At 34.4% G+C, this 18,904-nt stretch overlaps 1 protein-coding gene across 3 annotated transcripts in view; it reads left to right on the top strand.

Annotated features, from left to right (window-relative positions):
* LOC149785851 (putative ATP-dependent RNA helicase TDRD12) overlaps nt 1-18,904 on the top strand; it is a 313,410-nt gene that overhangs the window by 111,138 nt on the left and 183,368 nt on the right. For all 3 annotated transcript variants that reach the window (XM_089979811.1, XM_089979813.1, XM_089979812.1), the window contains 2 exons: nt 1,869-1,913; nt 6,843-7,037. In XM_089979811.1, coding sequence (XP_089835937.1) covers nt 1,869-1,913; nt 6,843-7,037 — 240 coding nt within the window. The remainder of the gene's footprint in view (nt 1-1,868; nt 1,914-6,842; nt 7,038-18,904) is intronic.

Raw genomic sequence — 18,904 nt, 5'->3', positions numbered from 1 at the left:
TTGGTCATGCTCTTGACAGTTAATATCTTCCATGAAACTTGCTGTCGATTTGTATATGGAAACTTGGTATTGGATTTTTTATATGGAAACTTGGTATGGATTTGTATATGGAAACTTGGTATGGGATTTATTTCATTCCGTTTTGTATGGATTTGTATCATGCCACTTTGTATGAATTTGTATCATGCCACTTGTATTTTGTATCATGCCACTAGGTATTGATTTGTATCATGCCACTTCATATTTGTATCATGTTACTTGCTGTTGATTTGCATCATTCCACTTGGTATTTGTATCATGCCACTAGGTGTTTGTATCATGCTACCTGGTATTTGTATCATGCTACTTGCTTTTAATTTTTATCATGCCACTTGGTATTTGTATCATGCCGCTTGGTATTTGTATCATGCCACTTGGTATTTATATCATGCTACTTGCTGTTGATTTGTATCATGCCACTTGGTATGGATTTGTATCATGACAAGAGTTATGCACATATAAGGATGGGCTTTTCAGATTATTTTTTTAGGGTTGGGGTATTCAGTGAACACTTGTTTATTGATGGATCTAGCTTATCATATTCTCAGTTAATATTCAAAAATTCATTGATTATATTAGTCAAAATACGTCAATTATGATTTATTTCAAAATAAGCTTATGAAAAAGTATTGAAATATTTGAATCTGGATGTATGTATTTTTGTATTATTACTTTTGTATCAGCACCTGCCTGGTATTGTACAAATATTGATACATTTGCATGTCTTGATGAATCATTTCAATTCTGCAAGTAATGTTGGCTACCCAAAGAATATAATGAAGCAGTATTTTAAAACCTCAGAAGAAACAAGAACACTCTTTGTCCAAAGAAGATGGATGTGGTTTAGTGGATCTCAAATCAGAGCCCACAACAGACTGGTACCATCTCTGTTTGCTTTCAGGTTGGTTTTAGCTGCAGAATGCATGAAGTCAGATCTGCAATTTTGTAATGCACTGGCAAATCTGGGTCTATGCAGTTTGTTCAGAGTAATTAGTAGAGCAGACTACATAGACCCTGATCTGCCATTATGTAATATATGGGTGGATCTAGGTCTCTTCAGTTTGTTAGTAAGTAGTAGAACAAATAATGCAGACTGATCTACCAGCATAGTAAGCAAAGGCAGATCAGGATCTCTGTTCTTTGCAGTCGGACCTGACTTGTAAGTGGGTATATACTTTAATGATAGTTACTGCCCCAAAAACAAAACATTTGCACTTATTTTACAGCATTAGTGTTGTATACAAGATAAGGCACTGATCAAAACACATGGGAAGGGATGCCTCTCTCCAGCAGTTAAATCTCTTCAGAGCTTGTATTATGAATAACAGTTATGATGTGTATGAATGATAACTTGAGCCCATTCATGTCTTGTACAAAAGTAGCCAGTAGATTTCACTGTACAGTTGCCCTTGAGTATGTGTTTAGTATGTTTGACCAGCCATGTGGGTAAACCAACAGCTGATAGATTTACAAGAGTATTAGTTTTATGTTAAATGAATAAAATAAATAAGGTGAATAATGATTTCTTATTTTTTTAAGGTGAAAGGTTAAAGTAATTCTGCAAGTTTTATCAATTTTATATAAAATGTAATGTCCATTTGATATATCGTATGACATTAGTCGTGGTCTTGGATGAACTGCGAAATATTGTTACAGTGATTTGACTTTGAATTATGTTTTGATTCTCAGTGACATCATAATGATAGCCACTCATGCATATTTAGTATTAGGCATGAGATCTGTTTCTGAAATGCCATATTAATCATACCATGTGATGTCTAGAAATGTGGGGCTAATTTAAAGAGACTGCTCTTTGTTTCTGTTAACAGGTGATAGACAATGCTGACTCATTGCTGGAGATCTACACAGAGGAGGTAAATAATGAATAAAAAAGCTCCTCTTTTATATATCCTAACATTTTTATAAGAAAATGGCAGGCATTATGATTCATTGGATGTCATATTTATGATTAATATAGGTCCTAGGACCAGTTATGTAGGCATACAATTGCAACTTAACAAGGTAGTTATAGTATTTCTACCATAATAAGACTAGAAACCTAGCCTAATCAAGTTTTTAAAGTTGGGATGGACTTGTTTAAAGATATCCTTTGTAAATATATTTGCTAAAATTTTGTTAAAAGGAAGAGTTGGAGGGCTTATCAAGCATGGGCAAGTTTTCAGATAAATAAGGTAACATGCTTGATAAAAGCTATCCCATTCTTTGTTGTATGACTACTGAATGGCTGTCCCATTGTATTTTGTATGACTACTGAATGGGTGTCCCATTTTATGTTGTATGAATACTGAATGGGTGTCACATTGTATATTGTATGACTACTGAATGGGTGCCCCATTGTACATTGTATAACTACTGAATGGTTGTCCCAATGTATGTTGTATGACTATTGAATGGGTGTCTCATTATATATTGTTTGACTACTGAATGAGTGTCCCATTATATGTTTTATGACTGCTGAATGGATGCCCTATTATATGTTGTATGACCACTGACAGGGTGCCCCATTCTATGTTGTATGACTGCTGAAGGGATGTCCCATTGTATGTTGTATTACTACTGAATGGTTGCAGGGCCTCTGCTAGGCTTTGCATTCGTTGCCAAGTGCAAAAGAATTTTGAAAGTGGTGCTGTTTTTTTTACTGACTGGAGAAAGTTGCTGGCAACAGATTTTTGTAAAGTAAATTTTTAATTTTTCATTGATATAAGCGACTTGGGCTACTTAATACCTGTTTTCACTATCTGTGGCAGTCAGTGGATCATGTCGGTAGATGACGAATAAGATGTTATTCAAACAATATTGCAGGTAACTGCAAGCTCTCAGTCAGTTTTGAGAAGCAATTAAATGTGATTAGTAGGAAATAAGGAATGAATGGGGGATATACTCTATTGTTCAACAGGTCAGCAAAAAGATTCAGTGTTATTTGCATGTGTTGTTTATTCATGTTTATTGCAAACTGTGAGTGTGAGACGTACTTGGGACTGCTTAGAGCTTTAGGGTTTGTTTACTTAGATGACACATTTTTGTGGTCTGAACATAACTGAGTAACACACGATGCTGCTACAAGTATGCCAGTCATTGGCTGTAAAGGGCCTGAATTACTTATATGAATGAAAAATTAAAAATTAACTTTATAAAACAAGTCTGTATCAAGCACAAAGAATATGGCTAATCTAGCTCTGAAAAACAAGGATTTGTATCCAGCTGTATCTGAGTCAGCCAACAGGTTACTTGTTGCCCCTATTTCTACTGCAGACTGTAAGATGGGGTTCAGTCACCAGAGTCTGATCAAAACAAACTTACGAAATTCTGTGGTTACCTATGTCTACTCTGAAAAATTTAATGAGAATTTCTATTGATGTGCCCAGTGTTGAGAATTTCGATTTCAGGAAGGCATTTAAGAAATGGTCTGGGAAAAAAATGAGGTGGATATTAATGAAGTGCCAGTGACATTGCTCATAATGATTAAACAGTATTTTGAATTATCAGTTAATTAACAAACATTCTTGTTCATTCTTGCTTTTCATATGCTATACATTGATCTTAACATGTATGTAATGGTATTGTTATATTTATTAAAAATTATTCTTGTGCTTTGAAATGTAATAAAAACATGTAAAAACTGTTTTGTTGTCATGTTTATGGTACATAGATTAAAAATAGGGCCAATATAATATTACACATACATTTATGTCCCTGCATCATGGCATAAAATGGCTCCTCAGGCTGAAAAGTGGCTCCAAATTTTTAATTTGGTGAGTTACATGGTGCAAAGAAAAATACTTCCAAGAGAGGCCCTAGGTTGCCCCATTGTATGTTGTATGACTGCTGAATGGGTGTCTCATTATATGTTGCATGACTACTGAATGGGTGTCTCATTAAATGTTGCTTGACTACTGAATGGGTGTCTCATTAAATGTTGCATAACTACTGAATGGGTGTCCCATTATATGTTGCATGACTACTGAATGGGTGTCCCATTATATGTTGCATGACTACTGAATAGGTGTCCCATTAAATGTTGCATGACTACTGAATATGTGTCTCATTATATGTTGCATGACTACTGAATAGGTGTTCCATTAAATGTTGCATGTCTACTGAATAGGTGTCATCAAATGTTGCATGACTACTGAATGGGTGTCCCATTATATGTTGCATGACTACTGAATAGGTGTCCCCTTAAATGTTGCAGGACTACTGAATAGGTGTCTCATTAAATGTTGCATGACTACTGAACAGATGTCTCATTAAATGTTGCATGACTACTGAATGGCTTCTCATCTAGGTATATTTTATAGTTAAAGTTAAATTACCAACAGATAAGACTGACTGATAATGTTTTTTCATTTACTTTGTTGCTTATTGTTGGCATGTACAAAATTAAAGGAGAGCTTATGTTGTTGCTCAGGCATCTTCAGCATCAGCAGATGTTTACAGAATGCTAAAATTTGTATTTAAGTTTTGATTATAGTTTATGCAGAGGAATTATTCATTTAAAATAAATTCTGTGTGTTAAAATGTGCATGTGCATGACCTTATATACTTTTAGTTCACCTCCATGACATGTAGCATAAAATTGTATACATATGTACAGCCTCACTGCATTTCAACTGTTCATCCTTCCTATGTCCTCAACAGTTTGATGTGAGTTTCATGGCACCTACCCCTTGGCTAATTAACATTGGTAATACATGTACATTATTTGTACATTCTTGGTTTTATTAACATTGGTAATACATATACATGATTTGTACATTCTTGGTTTTATTAACATTGGTAATACATGTACATTATTTGTACATTCTTGGTTAATTAACATTGGTAATACATGTACATTATTTGTACATTCTTGGTTAATTAACATTGGTAATACATGTATATTATTTGTACATTCTTGGTTTTATTAACATTGGTAATACATGAACATTATTTGTATGTTCTTGGTTAATTAACATTGGTAATACATATACATTATTTGTACATTCTTGGTTAATTAACACTGGTAATACATGAACATTATTTGTACATTCATGGTTAATTAACACTGGTAATACATGAACATTATTTGTACATTCTTGGTTAATTAACATTGGTAATACATGTACATTATTTGTACTTTCTTGATTAATTAACATTGGTAATACATGTATATTATTTGTACATTCTTGGTTTTATTAACATTGGTAATACATGAACATTATTTGTACATTCTTGGTTTTATTAACATTGGTAATACATACACATTATTTGTACATTCTTGGTTAATTAACACTGGTAATACATGAACATTATTTGTACATTCTTGGTTAATTAACATTGGTAATACATGTACATTATTTGTACATTCTTGGTTAATTAACATTGGTAATACATGTATATTATTTGTACATTCCTGGTTTTATTAACATTGGTAATACATGAACATTATTTGTACATTCTTGGTTAATTAACATTGGTAATACATGTATATTATTTGTACATTCTTGGTTTTATTAACATTGGTAATACATGAACATTATTTGTACATTCTTGGTTAATTAACACTGGTAATACATGAACATTATTTGTACATTCTTGGTTTTATTAACATTGGTAATACATATACATGATTTGTACATTCTTGGTTTTATTAACATTGGTAATACATGTACATTATTTGTACATTCTTGGTTAATTAACATTGGTAATACATATACATTATTTGTACATTCTTGGTTAATTAACACTGGTAATACATGTACATTATTTGTACATTCTTGGTTAATTAACATTGGTAATACATGAACATTATTTGTACATTCATGGTTAATTAACATTGGTAATACATGTACATTATTTGTACATTCTTGGTTAATTAACATTGGTAATACATGTACATTATTTGTACATTCTTGCTAAGTTTAGGCATGTAGCTCATGACCACTAAGGTTTTAGCACCCTGAATACAAACATTATATCCAGAATTAGCACCCTGAATACATACTTTATGTCCAGAATCAGCACCCTGAATACATACTTTATGTCCAGAATCAGCACCCTGAATACATACTTTATGTCCAGAATCAGCACCCTGAATACATACTTTATATCCAGGATTAGCACCCTGAATACATACTTTATATCCAGAATCATGAAACTTGGTAGGGGATGCATCTTGTTGGCTAGTACACTGTCATCCTAAAAGTGTACCAACTTTGTTTAAATTTTGTTTTAAGTTGACTTCTTAAGTAATATTCATACTATAATTATTAAACTAGATTATCATATGCATTCTTTTGTATAGTTTGCATTTAAAAGAATGTCACTGTGACCTAAATTTTACATTTGATTGCTTAGGTTACATTTTTGCAGTATGGCCATGAACACATAGGTTTTTGAAAGGATGTTTACATGGTATGTTCGTTTTCAGTCTTTTCAGGCTGCTGTAATGAGATGATATGCATCTTTGTTTGTATCATACCCTTGCTCACCATGACCTAAATTTTATCTTTCAGTTAAATTTAGCTCTAGACCACATGATATTTTGACATGCTGTATGCTTACTATCCTACGTAGAATAATGAAATTTAGCAACATATTAATGAGTACTTTTTGCAGTCTCAGTGACCTATATTTCATACTTCAATGAATGTTTATAAATTTTGCATTAATTTCTTGGGTTCATGTTAGAATAATGCAATTTCATAATTGGATACATCTCTTAATGCGAAACTTGCAGAAGTTCCCCATATCATGGGAATTAGCTTATGAAGTAATTAAATACATTATTGCTTTTGTATCAGGTGAAGGACATTATGAGGAAGTATGCATCTCTCCAGAATGAGAGGAATGAGAGCTCCAAGGCACCCCGACAGTTCCTACTCTTTTCTTCACAGTGGAACCAAGCTATCGAGTCCTTCATGAATGCATATCTGGTGGAACCCCTCGTCATCATGACATCCATGTTTGAGGCAGCCATATATGGAAGGGTAAAACAGGTATCGTGGTTGCTGCAGACAGAAATTTTTTATCCACAGTATTACCATTTGTATCAACTCAAGCTCTGAGATCAAATTGTGATGCACACAGTGTATCAGTATTTTGAGTCATCGTGATCATTGATATCTCAAAAATTGTACTTATTACATTATTCCACTACCAGTTATGTTTGCTATAAACCATTTTACATGGTGTAGCACTGTCATATAGCATAAATTTGTCTTGTCTGAGTTAGTGTATGTAAGCTCGACTGGCATCATAACAGTTATCATTAGAAAAAAGGATATAATTAAAACATTATGCTCTTTTCGCTGATTGTATATAATACCTAACTTCCTGTAGTGTACAATAATCAACCACAATAGTTGCTTTTTTGCGTAGAAGCAAGTCTTACGAAGCCTATATGAAATACAGCAAAACTGACATAGTTTTTGTCAACTTGCTTTTTACTTGTTGTGCTATAATCACATGGTATAACTATGCTACCATCCCATCTTGACCATTGGTCAGCATTTGCTTCTTATCTGTCCGGAGGTCTTGTTTCTGATCAGATAGGCTTATAAGAGTTATATTTTGAGTGAAATCAGTGCATAATAATGAGCTTGCAGCTGATCCCATTTTGAATAAACTTGGTGAATCAACTTAAATGATCAAGATCTTAGATGGGTAAGATCCATGCATAATAATTACGTGATAGTGCATCAAACTGGCTGAACTTGTCAGCACTGGTGCAGCTTTGTTTTTCTTCTTCTGATCAGATATTATCATACTTGATAAAAAAAGGCTTATATCGTCAAAATATCCATTGATTATGATCAAGATTTATTTAGATTAATGAGGTGATCTTTCATCCGAGTGGCTGAGCATCAAAATATCCATTGACTATGATCAAGATTTATTTAGATTAATGAGGTGATCTTTCGTCTGAATGGCTGAGCATCTTGCCATCAGATAAAGTTTCCAACCTGTTTTTAATCAAACCTAAGATAAATAGGCAATTACAATGTGACCCCACTATAACGGGGTAGTTGGGATCCACAGAACCTGACTGTTATTGACCAAACCTTGTTATAACCAACCAAGTTAGTTAGCACAAGAAAATGATGCATTTACTTAAAATATGAATGGCAGGGGGTGGGATCGGGTGAGGTGGAGTAAATAAAGCAAGCAGAAAAATACTTTCGATATATGAAGACAAAACTAGTCTGAAATAAACTTGTATATTGACAACTCAAGTTGTCTAGTACAGTGCTGCATAAGCCATTAAAGTTCTGTACATGTATATTTAAAAAAAAAGCCATGAATTTGAGTATAGATCAGATGTTATAAGATTCCTTTATCATTTACATTATTACACTAACATAAAGGTAACAATTGTATACAGAAATAACATTTTATATCATTCTCATCAGCGTTAATACTTGTGAAGACCCATTCAGTGATCTAATGTCAAATGAAATGTAACTACTGTCACAGTTAAGTTTATTCGGCAACTTCATACTTTACATCTTAGGCAAAGGCTACCCGTGGTGTCAGCACATTTCTTTTCATATAAAAAATAACATTCTTTTTTTTAATTATAGTATGTCCTATACAGGAATAACATTTTGTATCTTTTTCATCAGTGGCATTAATAGTTAACAAGACCCTTTCAGTTATCTAATCTGAAATTAAATGTGCAGTTGTTAAATGTAGAGTTGCTCACAAAACAGGCCATATATTTTGTTTGGTTCCAATGGAGTGCTGGAAGGAATTAATGACTACATATCCTAAATAATTTAAATTAGCAAAATAATTACTTTTATGGATTATTATATACATATTTCAATGGTGTTAAGTCATATTACTGGAAACGGTAGTTTTACCATTTCAAAACTTTATTCTGTCTTTGATTAATGGTCTCATAAATATTTGTTTTTATTTTTGTGTAAGTGGTCATATTCATCAAACCACCAACAGCCACACACGTTTCACATTATTTAAATAAGAAAAAAATTAAAAAAAGTATTAAAAAAATACAGTGTGACCCCGCTATAACATGTTAGTTGGGAGCCATAAAACCCGACCGCGTTATGTACCAAACCGTGTTATATGCAACCAAGTCAGTTAGCTGAAGAAGATGTACCCCCCCCCCCAAAAAAAATTGGATGTGTGTGTAATAATTGCGGGCGGTAAAATACGTGCTTCGTCGGCACAGTTACCATCTTGAATTGATGCATATTAAATGAGAAATACACCTGTAGTGAAAACAGAAGACATAATAGTTTACTTTATTTAGAGAACCATGAATTGGTACATATACGTGAATCCTGTTTATATATAAATGTCTAATGTATAGCACGAATAGAGTACAGTGGAACCCCACTATAATGCGCCCCGCCATAACGCGAATTCGGATATAACGCGGTCGTAGCATGGCTCCCGAAATTTCATATATTCATTCACACATGGAGAAAAAAAATTTGGAGAAAAGTAAAAAAAACAAAACAAGAAATTAACTTCATTTTGGGCATGAGATTAGTTGTGACTTTTAAAATAATATGATCGTGGCATGGTTCCTGAAATTTGAAATTCATTTACGTGTATTTTTATCGGACCGTAAAAATATTTGTTTAACGTACGAGAAATAGTGTGTAAAACGTTTATTATAATTTGGTGGAAGAATTCGCGTATGACTTTTAATAATAAACGATCGGAACTTAACAATTTATCCAGGTTCTTTAAGTGATTTTGGAGAAGTGATCGTGTATGAATTCTAAAATAATACGATATATATAATGTACGAGAAATAGTGTGTACAACGCTTGGCTTCTGAAATTTATCAATTTGAACAGGTTGTGGTGAAGCTCCGTATTCTACTCTAGAAGAGAAAACTGGTTTCATTAGGTTTCTGAATTGTTAAGCCGAAGTAAACATTATCGGAAGTGTTACTTATTACGGATCCATGAGTAAAGCCAGTAAATCGTCTTCGTGATTGTCTTCCATGAATTCTGTATACAGTCGTTGCTCAAACAATAGCCGACATGGGCTTCTTATTTAACTGCAATCACAGCCAAGCAGCAGACAAAGCTGTGGTTGATACAAGAGTCGCACAATTTAATAAACATCAAAGGACGAAAGCCGCCAACATGTATGCTGTACTTGGCGGTGTGATCAAACAACAAACAGTTGAAAGTAAATAATATCCACTTTATTATCTGTAAATTAAAAGGGTATGAAATTGTACATCCGTTCAGCTTAATTTTGTTTTATATAAAAAGTGATTCGTAACCATTGCAGGCCTTCATTACTTAGTTATCGAGCTTTATCTGTGTACATTGTTTGCTTATATAAAAAAATATTTTACTGTTATGGAAAAGCAAGTTCAAAAACGCAAGTCGTTTTCTGCTAAAGAGAAACTGTATGCCCTAGATCAACTAAAGAAGGGCAAACAAAAAACTCAGCTTGCCAGAGATCTAGGAATCAGCGAGTCCACTTTGCGAGGGTGGAAAACAGATGAAGGAAAGCTCCGTAGTCTACCCAACATTCTTGAAAAGGAAACTGGTTTACAGCTTAAAAGGGTTAAGTTAGCTAATGACAATGTCCTAGATTCAGCTTTGTACCAATGGTTTGTACAAGCTCGCTCAGAAGGTGTTCCAATTTCTGGCCCAATTCTGAAAGCCCAAGCAGAGAAATTTGATCGCCGTATCAATGGAGATGATTCCAAATTTAAGGCGAGTAATGGCTGGCTAGACAGATTCAAGAAAAGGCACGCTATCAGCCAAGTTCTTGTGTCTGGGGAAATCCGCTCCGCTGACAAAGAGGCTGCCAATTCCTACCCGATTGGGCTTAAAAAGTTGCTGGAGGACGGTTGCTACACAGCCAACCAAGTTTACAACTGCGATGAGACTGGTTTATGTTATAAAATGTTACCCGATCGCACCCATGCAACCAAGACTGACAGTCACAAACGAGAAGGTTTCAAGAAGAGGAAGGACAGAGTGACTCTCTTATTTTGTGTTAACAAGTCTGGCAGCCACAAAGTCAGACCTCTGATGATTGGAAAATCGAAAGCTCCCAGATGTTTTCATCATGTAAATATGAAGGCACTTCCATTTCAGTACACTAACAGCAAGAATGCTTGGATGAATAGCTCCATATTTGACGACTGGTTTCACAAAATATTCGTTCCAGATGTTCGGGCTCATTTACGAAAACTCAAGCTGGAGGAAAAAGCTCTCCTCCTGCTGGATAATTGCCCTGCCCACCCCCCAGCGGAAAATCTTGTCAGCAGTGATGGCAAGATCAAAGTTTCGTACCTCCCGAAAAACACTACGTCAGAAATCCAGCCACTTGACCAAGGCATAATTTCCGTATTTAAACAAAATTATCGCCGTGAAATGATAAAGGGAATGGTAGCAGATAATAACGCATCCGTTGACACATCATTGGCATTACTCAACTTAAAAGAAGTATGTCACCTTGGAGGTAAAGCCTGGGATGCTATCACTGCACGCTGCATTGAACGATGCTGGATAAAGGGTCTTGGGCCAGCTTTTACGCCCTCGACACAAAATGATAGTGACGATGAGCTTGAATTTACAGGATTCACTGAAGACGACGTACGTTTAGCAGAAGAAGCACTCAAAAAATACAAGCACAGTCATCATGATATCCTTAACTGGTATTCAGTAGATGACATCTGCCCTATATACGAACACATATCAGATGACGAAATTGTTACAAATGTCAGCAGGAAGAATGAAGCTGCACAATCAGAACCTGAAACCAGTGACGATAATGATAACGATGACGATGGCACCCCAACTCCCCCACCAAAAGTGTCTGAAGCAGTAGTACATTTAGAAGCAAGTTTAAGGTGGCTGGAAACACAAGATGTTGACAGCGTCAAAGTCCTTCAATTAAGAAACATTCTTGACTTTGCTAGAACTCAACAGTTCGCGGCAAAGAAGCAAACGTCATTGGATATATTTTTCAAGAAATGATGAAATTTAAATTTGGAACCACACTGACTTTGCACTTTGCGCAACGATTAATTTAGCAGTTTTCACGTTTCTTTTGATGTTCACAAAATCTGAAATAAAAGTTATTTGCACGCTGAAATCATGCGTTGATTGTTAATTATTCTTGCAGTTGTCGCATATGATAAAATTTTAGCGGTATGAAATTTGTACAGACACCGTATGTAGACCCGGGAATAGCTGCATGCAATGACCGTACGATATCAGACGGCAAGTAAATGGTTTCAATATTTTGTTCATCCTATATTTTACACGACGAATTCAGACTATTAGAAAATTATTGAATATTTTAAATCTGTACGATTTTCAATGAAATTACATCCATTATGGATGAACTGCATGCCACGACGGCACGGTAGCATACGGTGTTGATACACGTTTCATGATATAGCGATAGTCTGGTATTATCGGTCAATCTGTATTATCGTTCAAACAAATAAAAATTAGTAAATGTTTTTAATGCACAGTAATAACCTATAAATATATTAGCCATCGATTATTTTGAATATATCTTAATTAATGCATTCCAGTTAATATTTCATCTGATGATAAGCCGACTTTTGATCATTGTACATGTATACACGTATATGTTCTCGGAAAAAAAAGTTAAATATTGTAAAACCCCGCATTAACGCGACCTCGCTTTTAATGCGATCCGATTTTATGGACCCCGATCATCGCGTTATAGCGGGGTTCCACTGTATCAACACCGTGTACTCACCTGCGAACCTCATCATATACATAAAATCCACAATACAAGTGATTCCATCGAAAATATGCACACACAGCTTTAAAATATTAATTTTGTAACAGGTCATATTGGTCTGAATTCAGTAGAAAAACATAGCACAATCATGTAACGAATGACGAAGCACATTTACTTTAAAGTATGTTCCAAGTTGGTAAAAGTTAGTTTGCATTTTAAGCCGTCATTGGCATAAACTATTTCCCTACAAAAAAGAAACTTTCACAGCACAGTTAACGTGTTCCAGTCACATTGGAAAATGCAAAAATCCATCAGATTCCATCACTTTTATTTAAGTTTGGTACTGACTTCCTTTGAAGAAAAGTTCTTTGCTGTTATTGAATGATTGTAATCGGCTTTCTTTGATGAAGGGTGCATGCGCTATTGAAGTCACCGCTGAAGGACAGCTTTCGAGAACCAAATGAATGCCCATTTCTTATTGTGGCGGCAACATCAAATAACTGTATTGCATGATTAAGACTGGCATTTTTTCCATTTGCTGAGTACGTTTTCATAACAGTAAGTGCTTCAAAGGTAATCTATTTCCTTTGAAATTTCAGCAAACTATTTTATCTGGGTACATTTTAAAAAAGGAATTGGCCGTCACTTAGACTATTCTAGTTACTGTCCCTCCATGCCTACTGAATAAACCAGTACATAAGATGTATTTTTTTTTTTTTCTACATTTGTGGTAGTAGCGTGATGCTGCCTTCCACGCATGCGTCTGAAAATTAACAAAGGGTCAACGGATGATAGATGCAGGTGTTCTGACAACAGGGATTATTACGGAGAACATGAGTGTTCTGAAGGATTTAATTCTGAGTGAAATTAAGAGGAATTTTACTTACCATCCACATAAAAATGTCAGTCTTTGTAAATATATTAATTACTAGCAAGCGGCCAAAAATCCGATGAAAGACAGATTACGAGACAATGCCTCGTCCGGTTGATCTCCATTACCAGAAATGTCAACAACAAAAAAGCGGATATTTCACAACATACAGAACTCGTGCTAGATGTCAGGATAAGCGGATTATGATATAACAATGCACTGTTTAGATGGTTTGTCAGTATGGACAAAGAAATTGTTTATGTAACAGTAGATAAATTTCAGTGCATTTTATGTCCAGTTTGCAGCTTCCTTTCATTGGGCCTCTGAATTTCTGCACTCCAAACCAATGGTTGTATATAAAAGTTTAAACAGCCAACAATGTCGCCAACAAATAAAAAATGCCACATGGTATGTTTTGCAGCCAATAAAGAAAAACAATCCAAGTTTGCAACATTGGCAAAGACCTATGTGATCCCAGAATAAAGTTTTTATTCGTTTTTTTCTTCTTCTTACTTTTAAGAAGAAAAAAAACTACTTTTTCATGTACGAGAAAAATACTTTTTCGTGTTGGAGAAAAATGCTTATAAAATTTCAGGAGCCAGGCCACGATCGTCATGTATTATTCATACACGATCTCTTCCCCAAAATGATGAGCAACTTTTTACATTTTTTCTTACTTTTTAAGAATATTTTTGTGCACAAGAAAAATACAAGTATATGAAATTTCGGGAGCCACACCACGACCACGTTATATCCGAATTTGTGTTATAACAGAGCGCGCTATAGCAGGGTCACACTGTACCATTGAAAATGCCAATACCCCATTCTGTGTTTCGTTAGTAGCCTCTGAGTATTGATTTATTTCCATAGCTTTTAAGTCATCCTCAGATAATCTTGGTTTATATCCCTCAGCGGCCTCAAAATTGACGGACCCAGTTCCCATGCTATTGTTGTTGTTGTTGTGGATGGCTAGGGTGACTGAGGTCATGGGGTACTGTGTGAGGGAATTTATCAATCTCTTTTCTGTTTCATTTTCAGGGTTTGTAACATCCATCACATTATAGACAAATCCATTTTCATCTGCTTCAGTTGTTGCTATTATTTCTTTTAACCCTTTGTCATTTGCTGAATAAAAAAATTTAAAAGATGAAACATTTGTTTCACAATGATGTGTCTGCAATGTTTATTTATATCGCAAACAGTAAAAAACCGAAAGTAGTCCCAGAATTTATCGATGTGTAAAAAATTCCAGATCAGTATCACGTGACCGTTTACAACCAATCATATTGCAGAAAATCCGTTTCATTTATAAAAATTGGAATTTTATATATATATATATATATATATATATATATATATATATATATATATATATATATATATATATATATATGAGAAGAAAATGATATTGTCACAGTGATGATATCACTTTTGAAACCACTTTCTTTTTCCCTTTAGAAGTATACTTGTCCTTCTGTAAGTTATTCAGACCTGTATTTCCATACTGAGGTTTATTTCAATTTTTCTTCTTTCCTTCACTCTCTCCATCCATTTTTCTCTGTCTCTACATTAGGATGAACAGATATTAAAATATGTCAAGACTGTTGACCCTGTACTATACATTTAGGCGATCAATGAGAAGGAATCATCAAGAAGCTAAGAACTAAAAATGAACTCCAATGAATAAAAAGTTGCTTTCATATATTAACTTTTTCCACCTGAATCAAATTGTCAGTGTATGAACATGACCTATTGCAATTCAGTATTCTGTATCATCTATATTGTATTACATACCTGTTACACTCAGGAACAAATATGACTGCTCCAGTGGCCTAGTTGTTAGAACAACTGCCTCAGATGCAGGAGGTCTCGAGTTCGATCCCTGGCTGAGTCATATTAAAGAGTTATAAAAATGGTATTTACAGCTCCCTCGCTAGGCACTCAGCATTAAGAGGTTAGTGTTAGGAGTGATTGGCCTGGTTCAGGATAATGTGACTGGGTGGGACACTGCCACACTTTAGACATTGTACCAATATTACTGAATGTTTATTTAAAGCTACATAAAAAATCCAAATCGCACTGAAAAATTGTTACAGGTATGTTAAAAATCCAATTAACACACACACTCAGAAACAAATTTTAATTCTCATTAATGCACAAACAATTACTTAAGAGTGCAGAAATAAACAAATCTTGAAACCACAATTCTTACTAGTAAACTCACAATCATTCAGATTTGTTGTTAAATCTGTTTGTTGTTAAATGAAATCTGTTGTTTAATGAAGTTATGCCCTGAAGTCCATTTGACAGTACTGGCATGTTTGTATAGTATCCCTACCCCATGAGTGTTCATTAATTTGACAAAACAGACTATTTGAAGCATTATATTTATAATCTAAATTTTTAAAAAAGGTGCTGTCTAAAATTATTGAAAAATTTCAGAACTTCTTTATATTGATAGACTAATGCAGTCATTAATCACATTTACTTAAAGTGGAGAAACAAATCAGTGCAAAATTGAAGGTTTTAGATTTAAACCATACAAAATAGCAAGGAAATTTGTATCATTGAGTCAATGTAAGGAAATATTTCCCTCATGATATTGTCATATTTTGTATTGTCATGAGTGGCTTTTTGGCTTTCTGCTTCACTCCTGAAATATTTCCTTATATCTGTTCAGAAAAAGTAGATATCCTCTATTTTTTTGGTGAACAGTTTCTTCTAGTTGGCTCACATGCCGTATCATTTGTCTTCATTTCTCTGTTTTAATCTTTTCTACACATAAAAAATGCATGTACTACTGTTGCAACGTGATATGTAAACTGATGGGCAGTGGGTTGTTTGCATAGGTTGAGTAAAAAAGCATTTGTTTATATCTTAAATAAGACTGCTCATCTGTGATCATCTTGAGCAAATTTCTAATGATCATGATGGGCACGTATAATTTAAGTTGTGAAATGTATTGATTTTAATAACTGACAATAACACTTGGGATATCTTTGCTTATCCCTTCTCAGCTGGCAATGTTGGCCTCAGTAGTGTTAGGATTTTGTGGTCAGCGTTCTGAAGGTCAGGGAGAAATTGTTGTTCACTTGGCAGAGCATCAGATTTTTATTCCAAAGGTCATCTGTTCATTACCTCATATATGCCAGCCATTACGCTTTTGGCATAATCATTATACTTTTTTTCACTTAATTATGCCTTACACGTAAACGTATTCGGATTACACACTTTTGGTGTGTCCCCCTCCCCAAAAAATTAATAATGTGCTTTCTTATTTTTATCAACATTCCATTAATCTTTCAGATTGTATTCTAGAAAAGACGTCATCTACGTAACTACGACATAAGAGTATGCTTGTCCATCCTTGCATGCACTTTCCTAACAGTATTATGTTTTATTTATAGCAGCTGCCCTATTTCCAAGAAACATGCTGGTTTTACTTTCAAACTTTCGACCTCGGTTTTTATTTTATAGCAGCTGTATGGCTTAGTTAGGAGAGAACAGACTGGTTTTCTAATTTTTAATCTTCGCTTGCAGATTTTTTGTTCTAATTCGTATCTGATACAGAAACAATCTGTGGGTATTTGGCACTAAAAGTCAAGTCAGATTTATTCTAGTAGATGTGTGTGTTAGAGCAAAAATGTTTCTCAAATAATTTCACAGATGGATTAGTAAAAGATGAAGAACCGATTCAAGGATGAATACATGAATTACACAATACAGCATTTCATTCTAGGGCAGCTTCACACCCACTGCAGTCTGTGTTGAAAGGATTTTAATATTGGTCATGATGGTAAAAGAAAGAAACCTTGAATTAGCTAGTTTTACTAACTCAGATACTAAGGTAACTTGTAATTTCTTTTTCACAGCAGAACTAATAAAAATGCAGAGGGGTTATTTACCGAGTTCTTAATAGAACACAGACTGCCCCTAGCAGTAGAAGACTATGGTGGTCCTTTGTTCAAAAGGATGTTTTCTGATTCCAAAATTTCAGAAAATATGTATATGCAAGAACAAAATCATCAAATATTGTTAGGTGTTTAGCAGGAGATGATTTACTTAAAATTGCGGAAGCCATGAAAATTGGGCCGTTTAGTATTGCAACAGACAGTAGCAGTGATTATGATGACAAAATGTTTTACCCAGTCTGTGTAAGAGACTTGGACAATGAAAAGGGCAGAGTCAGAGTGCTCTTCTTTCGTTACTGGCATTAACAGTAGATTTCACTGGAGAAAACTTTTTTTATTTGCTTGATAATGCTTTTAATAAACATTTGTTGGTAGAACTGTAGGGGGTTTTCAGCAGATAATACATCAGTGATGACTGGAAATTCATAAAGGAGTTGCATTCTATATTTTGAAAAATGTTTCCATCAGTGTACATATCAGGTTGTCCCTGTCATATGATACACCTTGCTGTAGGAAAGGCTGCTGATAAATTAGAAGGAGAACCCCTGAAGTATCAAGTTGGCATTCTACCTGACAATACTTCATGCGGACAGAGTTGATGTGCAGTGGTACCTTATTTCCCAGCTAAAGATCCAATAACTGGAAGATATATTTTCCTCTTCTTTGTCAGGTTATGAAAGGAATATTGGTTCTTTACCATTCTAATGCTGCCTTGGAGAGATTGTTCAGTATTGTTATCAAAAATAAAACTAAATTCAGATCCAGGCTCTGTAACCCAGCACTTGGTTATCTACTGGTGTGTAAAACATTCTTAATCTCAGCTGATACAAAGTGTTTTGAAATGCAGTATGACAGACTTGAGTTTTAAAGCTCAGTGTGCTGTATATGAAAATTTGAAGCAGTAATTGACGTTTAAAGACCAGAAGGAGTAAATAAATCATTTTGTACATATGTTCATTGAATTTTATTATGTTATATGTGGATTACTCTTTTTCTGCTTGGATTACTCTTTTTGTCCACATGAATCATACTAGTATGTTACCTGCCTAGACCAGTCTGGGTCAGCTACCTTGGTGTGACCTTGGGTAGGCACTTAGCTCCCACTTCGTCAGCACAATATAGCTGGTAAATGTTGCCCCCCCCCCCCCTTTTTTTGACAATCATATGTATATTATACCATTGTGGCCAGGCATAAGACTGATTTTAATATATATATATTAATCCATCCCAATCATTAATGCTAGGTTGTACAAATGTGTAAGACTGATTTTAATATGTAATAATACATCATTCTCATTAATGCTAGGTTGTACACATGTGTAAGACTAATTTTAATATGTAATAATACATCGTTCTC

This window comes from Sinohyriopsis cumingii, chromosome 13 (assembly GCF_028554795.1).
Source record: "Sinohyriopsis cumingii isolate HCF-2022 chromosome 13, ASM2855479v2, whole genome shotgun sequence".
In the NCBI taxonomy this organism is placed as follows: Eukaryota; Metazoa; Mollusca; class Bivalvia; order Unionida; family Unionidae; genus Sinohyriopsis; species Sinohyriopsis cumingii.
This window is presented reverse-complemented; position numbering and strand designations above follow the sequence as displayed.